Consider the following 8,551-nt stretch of genomic DNA (forward strand, 5'->3'; position numbering starts at 1 on the left):
CGTCGTCGGGTCAGCTCGGGTCACACTCAGAAGTCTACAGCGCTACAGGAAGCAGCAAACCCAAACCCTGCGTCTCCTGAAGCGTGTAGAACCAGAGCTCCAGTGTGACGGGGAGGATGGAGGAAAACCTTCTCATAAGCAGAAACACGCCAACGAGGCGCCCGTCCACAAGCCTTAGAGCTAAACTACAACTCACACGTCAGAAAGTAGAAAAGCAAAGGAGAGTTTATTGTAGGTCTATGACGTTTATTACAGATTTGAATGAAGGAAGTAAAACAACCAACTGTAAATGACCTGCTTCCTGTAACGCGTCAGATTAACAGCTATAATTTATCCTGGGTTCTGCGAAGGAACCCACATTTGTCTTGATCAGAACACACGTCTCAAACGTCCGACAGAACTAATAAAAAACAATATTTACAATTTGTAATAATAAAAAAGCAAAAATCACAACACAGATAAAATGCACAACCCTGAAAACGAAAACACGCCACGGGGAGGGTTTCTGCTCCTGCGGGTAGAGGTTTTCTCTGAGAGCAGGGGGTTAAACGTGGAGGAGGGACGAGCAAACCTAAAGAAAACCATAAAGACGCTGAACCCGACCCTCGTGCTGCTCCCTGATGGAAGGATGGAGCTCCGCTTCGCTCCGGTCTCCGTGGGCTTCAGGAGGTTAAAAGGGGACTCTAAAGAAAACAGACTAAAGGGGGTGGGGCGGGGTGGTTTCCGTGGCTACGGTGGGTTCTCAGTGTCGACCACCAGTCCCTTAGAACGAGTCTCAGTAGTACCCGGGCTGGTACTGCTGGCTCCAGCGTTTCTGGTTCCAGAACTGGAAAAGATCACAGACAAACAGGACGGATTACTTTCTGCTCATGAATCATTAATGAGGTGCAGGAGGACACTGACCCCTTGCTGCCAGCTCTGGTTAAAGGCCTGGGCCTTGTCCATGCCGTTCCTGTTGCCAAAGTTCCCACTGTTCCTGCTGTTCCCAAAGCTGTTCTTGTTGCCAAAGTTGCCACGGTTACCACCTCTGGGCTGGAACTGTGGAGAACACAGCCACACATGACTTGAGATATTTACGCTTGCAGCCACGCAGCAGACCCGGAGAACCACGCCCACCTGGCTGGGATGACCCCGGTTTGGATTCCGACTCATGTTGCCTCCGCCTCCTCTGTTCATCTGACCCCCACGGTTCATCTGACCCCCACGGTTCATGGGTCCGCCCCTGTGTCCCATGTTACCCCTCATTGGACCGCCTCTTGGAGAGCCTCCCAGACTGGGAATGGGGGCGCCGCCACGGCTGAAGCTGCCGCGGTTGGGGAACCCCCCCCGAAAGGCCGGCGGAGGCAGGAAGCCACGAGGAGGACGGCTGAAGCCACCACGGGGGCCAGGAGCTGTGGACACGTCGATACAGTTAGCTGTTCCACTAAACTCCCAGCATGCACCACTCCCCTGAAGACCTACCTCCTCTGAAGTTGCCTCTGTTCTGGAAGCCTCCACGACCCCCCCCCCTCTGTCCAGGTCCACCACCACGGCCAAACTGGTTCTTGCCTCCCCGGCCGCCACCACGCGGGCCACCGCCCCTTTTTGGCGCCGTGCTCCCCTGGTTGGGCTTCTTCTCGGCGGGCAGGGCCGACTTGCTCTCCTCTTTGTACTGGTCCAGCAGCTTGGCGGCGTCCGCCTTGGGCAGCTCAGCGTAGACGACCTCGCTGAAGCTGTCGCCCTCCTCCGGCAGAGCGAAGAAGCCTGGTGCGGGTTAGGGGCGCAGGGAGGAAACCAGGACAGAGTCAGACACCAGACTAAAGAAAAGACTTGTGGGTGAAATAACGCGGACCTTTCATCTTGAGCAAAGCGTGCTCCGGCACATCTTTGCCGTCACTCTCCACCTTCTTCTGGACTCTCTGCTTGTACTCCTCGTCAGACGGACAGACCACCACAGCTTTACGCTTGAAGCCGGCAAACAGACACATCTTCCTCTTCTGGCCGGGTGCAGACAGGTTGGTCTGGAAGGAAGCAGTCAGGAGTTACACACACGCGCCAACCCTGAAAACAGCGTCGTCACGACCGCCCACTTACATGGTCTAGTATGTAGTTCCTCTTCTTGCGGGCGGCGATCTCGATGAACTTCCCCAGGAAGAGAGGCGCTCTCTGGGAAATGGTGCTGAGCTTGGTGATGTCCTTGGACTGGCGCTTCAGGCTGTTGATCTGGTTTAAACCACACACACACACACACACACACACACACACACACACACACACACACACACACACAGATGAGTGGAAGGACAGAGCCACTTCTACCCAACCAGCTAGCTGCCACACACACACACACACACACACACACACACACACACACACACACACACACACACACACACACACACACACACACATACCATCATTTTGTCCACAATCGTGTCACTTCCCAGGATGTAGTACTTCCCAGGGTTCTGTTGGACCTGGTTCTTCACCCATGTGGTCTTGCCTGAGCCTGGCAGACCAACCATCACGATGATCTGCAAAAGCAGGCAGTTTGCTCAGGTTCTAGTCAGTCGCACCGTTATTCACACACCGCAGAGGTCCGTCACACACACCTCGCAGTCGGCCTTGGTCTGAGGCCCCTTCACACCCCTCACACGCTCATCGACGGGGATCTGCTGCATGAAGGTGTAGCCCTCAGGCTGAGGGAAGTACGGGGTCTCCATCTGGCCAAAGTTGAACTCCACAGCACAGTTGCGACAGATGACGTGAGGAAAAAGGGCCTGGCCGTTTAGAGAGTCTTTCTGGACCTGGAAGGCCACAGCTGGCTCTCCACCATTCTTGGAGAAGGACAGCACCACCTCCTCACCCTCAAAGTCCTGAATCGAGGAGGAAAGGCGACATTTTGGTTTAGAAAGATGTGGTGAATGTTCTAACCCTAGAACAATCTTCCTACGCCCCCTACAGGGGCTCAGAGGTAAAGCACCCACTCCTGCAGCTCTGGACCAGGCCTCTGGGAGGTTGCTGGTTCCATGCCAGGACACTGCTGCTCTTCTTTTGCACTACGTCCACTTTTTTCTAGTCTAGCTCAGCCTACTCACCTATCTCTGTGCCTGCACTGGCTCGTCCAGCCAATCACAGGAGGGGTCACGCCCTTTCCTACCGTACACCATGGTACGGGTCTAATGTGTGTCTGGAAGTTTTAAAAAAGGAATCTGGACTTACGATGAGGCAGCAGATGACGTCGTTCTCCTCGTACGGCTCTCCGAAGTCCTCGGTCACACAGTTGGTCGTCTTCTTGCCTTTCCAGGAGTAGCCGAAGGAAAACTCCTCCTCACCTGAACACCAACAGATTACCATCAGCAGCCACAACTCACCTCCGCTGGCATTCACACCAACATGCTATGTTGCTTACAGCCCACTAGAGGGAGCTGTTGAGTCGGTCACGCATGACCGCAGCTGCCTGACGTCATGACTAAATAAACACATGGGGTAGAGACTTCCCAGGCTAAATCTGATGTTATTTATATTTAAGAGAAAAACAAGATAAAACAACAATAAAAGACACGAAATCCAGTTCAGCAGCTGTGTGTTTGGTAAAAATGTGACCTTTGACCCTGATGAATGTCACACACAGCGCCATAATGAAACCCTACAGTGGGTTTAACATACGGACTGGACAGGCATAAAGACAGCTCGGCCTATCGCCGCTGGTCGTTAAACCGGCTTAAACAGGTTCTGCTGCTGCTTATGGAAGATGTGGTGCCAGGTGTGAGAAGCTAAACCCTCGTGTAGCTTCACAAGCTGCTTCACCGACCTAGGAGCAGCGAGCCGGTAGCCAGAGACCATCCGACCTGGACATCGTGAATCTCCAGGTTCTTGCTGGATATGTGCTTCACTGGAATCTTCTCTGTAACCTGCAATCACACCACACACGACTCTAGCAACACCACCAGTCGGGGTTTAAAACACCAGCGCTGCAGGAAGCAGCAGCAGAGGACTTACCTTCATCTCAAAGCAAGCCTTGCCTTGGTTTACACCGTGAGTGGCCTTGCCTCCAGACCAGAGGTACGCGAAGCTCTCCATCGTGAGGGACGAAGCGCTGTAACGGTCCCGCGACACCTTGAAGTGCAGGTCGCAGTTGTCTGCAGAACACAAACTTCCCGTAAACAACACCGGCATCAACGTGTCCCTGCAGGTCACCAACATCAACTCTTACAGCTGTCCAGGCAGACTTTGGTCTCATCAAGCTCCTCGTCCTCTTCCTCCAAGGGCGGTACCGGAGACTTAAACGAAGCACTGAAAGAAGACGGCAGCGAGTAAATTAGAGGATTCACGCGGGGGTGACAGTGGAGCACATTGATGTTCTTTGGGACCATTTGCTGAAAAACATCACAGGAGAGAAGTGGACGGGCTTTAAGAAAGGGAAACAGAACATGACTGAGCCTCACAAACCCTGGCAGGAACCGACTTACCCAACAGCATCCGCAGAAATCTAAAACGGGAAAGATACAGACCGTCGCCATCGCCCCGTGATGTTGATCAGATGTGAATATCGTCCAGGTGAGTGTGAGCTCAGGGCTGCTATGTGATGTGTGGGACCGCTGGATCATGTTGTGTTTTAAATCAAGACTAAGAATTAAAACTGGACATCATGAATCTATGAAACACCAGTCTGTGTCTGAAACCTTCCCTGGTGTCCTCACGCTGTGTAGCAGCCGAGTCTGGATCCCGTTCATACCAGGTGAACGAAGACTCTCGGCACCGTAGAGGTGATTTAATCCTTGTTCAAATAAAACCTCCAGATCTACGTTCAGCTTCTGCCCGTTCATCCTCGGTGTGCCAGCAGCGCAATGAAAACAAAACACTGACCGGTAATAGTTTCATGTACACACACACACTCACACAGGCCATGCATGATGTCACCTATGCAGGGGTAGAAACAGTCCTGCAAAAGTGCACGCACACACACACACACACGATACAGAAACAGCATCTGGACATCAGTCATCCAGTGAGATAAATGCACAACAAATGACAAACATCGATAGACCTGCGAGGCGGAAACAACGGGCGATCGGTGAGCGCCTCCACTGCTAGCTCAGCGGTGGTCCCCGCAAACCCACGCCTCTGGGATACTCCCCCACATCGACCCCTCCCCCTTCTACTAATGTCGCTGGGTTCTCCTAAAGCAGCCTGGAGTCTCCTTGAGGATACAACGGGCTTTCCAGAACAATAGGTGGCATGAGGAACAGATATGAGATTGATAGATGCACTTCTGCTACAGAATGCAGTCGTTAAAGACACAATGTGAGTGTAAAAAGGTAAATGGTAAGGCTTTAGCTATTCAGGGATGACCCTCAAACACATGTGTGAAAGGTTATATCATAAATATATGATAGAATACTTCAAACGAGGCTTTACCTCTTGCTAGTTATGTGCATTGGCACTTAAAGCCAATACAGTTCAACAAAGCTTGGATGGCGCTTCAGGGATGCTGAAGGCCACCTCGGCTCTGTCCCATCCTTACCAGCTGTATTTGTTCTCTTCAATAAATTCAAAGTAGCCCCTTCCATGTTCCTCCCGGCGTCTCTTAACACCCTTCTTATTCTTCTGATCAGCATTCGTGTCTTTGTCCGCATCTCCTTTGAAAATAGAACAAAGATATAGAATGAGGTGCTCCTTTTTGAGAGAGAGAGAGGTCGGACTGGCAGTGGGGTTCTGGCCCACGAAGCCCGTTCATTATTTACATTGCGTCTAGCATGATTACCAAGAGGAAACACCTCATAGTTACATTTAAAACAGTACAATCATATTACATGACTTGTAACAACTGGTAAGACCAGGTAGTAATTACAGCATGAACTGGCCCAAATGAACAGCAGCAGCAGAGCTTGATGGGGCTGGAAAAGGGGTCGTGAAAGGGTAAGAACCCTTCAGATACAAGTCCTCTAGTCCTAGATGAGGGTCTACTGCATCAGGGGGAGTTAACCATGCAGGGAAACCTACCTAAAGCCCAATGACACCCCCCGCTAAAGAAAAGGATGATATGTAAATAAAAATGTATGTATACCCTTTAATATCACGCTTGTATTTCAAATCGAAAACACACGATGGACGTATCAGGAAAGTTGTAGGCCACTCCGTTCTTCTGCAAAGCGCTGGGTTAGCAAGTTCAGAGGTTCCCAAGCTCATAACCCAAACTAACACCCAAATACAGCTTCAGGTCTTTTACATCAGCCTGCTGAGGCTCTTCCTTCAAACATCTGCACCTCATAACCAGACCTGATGCTAGTGTTGGCTTTTGATCCGGCTAAACACGATTCTGGACTTCACTCGTCTACACTAGATAGAATCTTTAATAATTTAATCAATCACATACAGTCCAAGACTGGGACAATTTAGTTCTTATGGGCAACTCAAAGTGGTCCAGCCCAAAAACACGCAGACATCTGGACTAACAGTTTGAAGCTGACATGCACTGACCTGCGGAAGGAAACCATGGAAACCCACACATGCACGCGGAGAACAAGCTAACTCCATGCAGAAAGGCTGGAGCTGGGATGTGAACCTTGCTAAAAGCTAAAAGTGCTACCAAATGGAGTTTGTGAAACCGTTAATCATTCAGTAAGACTAAAGTGTTATTGATAACGGGACCACATCAGAACCAGTCATATGAAGCAAGGTGACAGACTCTGGTGCCTTGCTGATCTCTGGACCAGATCAGAAGCGGTCCTTGTAGAAAACTTCATCAGTAATGTGTGCCACTCCTAGTTGATCAGAGGTAGAAAATGTAACGCATGGGGGATTTAGACCACGTTTGGACCCACTCATTAAAAAAATCTAAAAACTAAAATTGTCTTCAGTAATTTGTGTTTTTGCGACTGGAGCACGTAAGAACTGATCCTGTTCTGAAAACAGAACACGTTTTAGTTTTTATATGTATTAAAGAATTACTTTAGCCCCCTCCCGCCTCGTCTACGTGCTGTAGTTCTGAACTAGAGCTGATCAAACGTAGTCCAGATGAAGCCTTGGCGAGAGGAAAACCGACTAAAGCGTGATGGGAACCTCTGAAATGGCTAACACGGCTAGCTAGCGCAGACCGATACAAAGGAAAAACGATGCTAACTAGCGTGCTACTATCAAGCGACACAAGAGAAAAATAACAAATTAATTTCTTAAGAATTATTTATAAGCATGTTCCTTAGTTAGTCCGTGTCAATTAACCTACTATCCGTTGGTAAACTGGGTTAGAGAATCGTACATTTAAATTATTGTAACCAAGGCGTTGGCTAATGCTAACTAGCCTGAATCACGCTGACTGACTCAACATGGACGCCATGATAAGCGGTAACAACCGGCTACCCCTCCCTTACGGAAAAGCATTCAAATCTACGCTACAGTTCCCACCTCCCCCCACAAAATGACACCCAGCCACGGTTCATCCAACAAATCATTTTCATAGCGTATTGTTTCTTCTCACCCTCAGTAGCGTGATCGCCGGGCTCACCATCTTCTGTGTCAATTTTCTCCATGTCGTCTACATCCTCCTTTAGCATGGGATCCATCTCGTCCTCCTCGTCACCTTCCTCTTCCCCCTCACCCATCTCCTCGTCCACCGACACACCGTTCCCGTCGCCGTCATTCGCCGGCTCTTCTCCCTCGTTGGCCTCCATGCTCTCCTCTACCGGGCCTTCTTCTTCCTCCCCCATACCCTCCTGGATGTCCGCGGCCTGCTCGTCCGTCGCCACATCCTGAGCGGCCGAGTCTCCAGCGAGGGCCTCCTCGTCCAGCGCGGCCTGCAAGCGGTCCATCAGATCGGCCTTCAGCCCCTTGTCTGATAGGTTTCGTTTCTTGAGCTCGTCTTTTAGCTCGTTTACTTTAAGCTTCTTCACGTTAATCGTGCTCATTGTGGACGTTTAACGACAAACTACTAAAATACGTCGACAAATAAACAATAACGTGCACTTTGTTAGTAGATGTTGCTCGAAACGACGCCAAACGTTACGCGCGATCCAACCTTTCACCAACGGAGAGGGAGCTGATGAGCCAGCCTCGGCGGCGGGAGGGGGAGCAGAGCGCTAACCACTACCGTAATGATCCTAAAAGCAGCACAGTCGAGCCAGAGCCACCACGGTATTAAAACTGGAACAAGAACAGGGCAGTGCAGAGATGAGAGACGGGTGCCCCAAGTTTAAACGGGGCACCTAAAACAAGACTGTCAAACCCCTTACATCATTTACAGATGACCAGGTAGACTAATAACAACTCATTATCAATAATCTATCTAATCACACCATCTGCTTCAAGCTGTGTTTTGTTGCCTCTACCTTTATTGCGCCTGTTGCTTGAACAAAGGGCAAAACATTCAGGCTCTAGATGTGGAAAGCTGGTAGGGACATAACCCAAAGAGACACCCCCCAAAGCCATTCAGCTGTAATTGCAGCAAAAGATGAGTCCACAAAGTATTTATGCAGGGGGCTGAATACAAATGCACAACACACTTTCATATTTTTATTTGCTTAAAATTTTTGAAAACCATGTTTCATTTCACACTTATGTGCTTTTTTATGTT

The 8,551-nt window shown here is 50.0% G+C and overlaps 1 protein-coding gene across 1 annotated transcript; it reads right to left on the reverse strand.

Moving 5' to 3' along the window:
• Positions 1–545: 545 nt before the first annotated feature.
• hnrnpub (heterogeneous nuclear ribonucleoprotein Ub) lies at positions 546–8,025 on the reverse strand. The gene is made up of 14 exons (XM_015948358.3): positions 7,460–8,025; positions 5,507–5,621; positions 4,196–4,275; positions 3,982–4,121; positions 3,794–3,893; positions 3,202–3,314; positions 2,592–2,855; positions 2,394–2,513; positions 2,074–2,202; positions 1,832–2,000; positions 1,462–1,743; positions 1,117–1,391; positions 904–1,038; positions 546–826 (listed from the first exon to the last, which is right to left on the reverse strand). Exons 1-14 carry the CDS (start codon positions 7,884–7,886, stop codon positions 776–778), a joined length of 2,400 nt encoding a protein of 799 aa, XP_015803844.3. The 5' UTR covers positions 7,887–8,025; the 3' UTR covers positions 546–775.
• Between the last annotated feature and the right edge of the window lie 526 nt (positions 8,026–8,551).

This window comes from Nothobranchius furzeri, chromosome 2, assembly GCF_043380555.1.
Source record: "Nothobranchius furzeri strain GRZ-AD chromosome 2, NfurGRZ-RIMD1, whole genome shotgun sequence".
In the NCBI taxonomy this organism is placed as follows: Eukaryota; Metazoa; Chordata; class Actinopteri; order Cyprinodontiformes; family Nothobranchiidae; genus Nothobranchius; species Nothobranchius furzeri.

Excerpts from the sequence above, each read along its gene's own strand:
- hnrnpub (XM_015948358.3), bottom strand. The coding sequence starts at position 7,886 with ATGAGCACGATTAACGTGAAGAAGCTTAAAGTAAACGAGCTAAAAGAC. Across the intron at positions 2,203-2,393 it reads CGATTGTGGACAAAATGATG|ATCAACAGCCTGAAGCGCCA; the intron begins GTATGTGTGTGT and ends GGTTTAAACCAG. Across the intron at positions 1,392-1,461 it reads CAGAGGCAACTTCAGAGGAG|CTCCTGGCCCCCGTGGTGGC; the intron begins GTAGGTCTTCAG and ends ACGTGTCCACAG.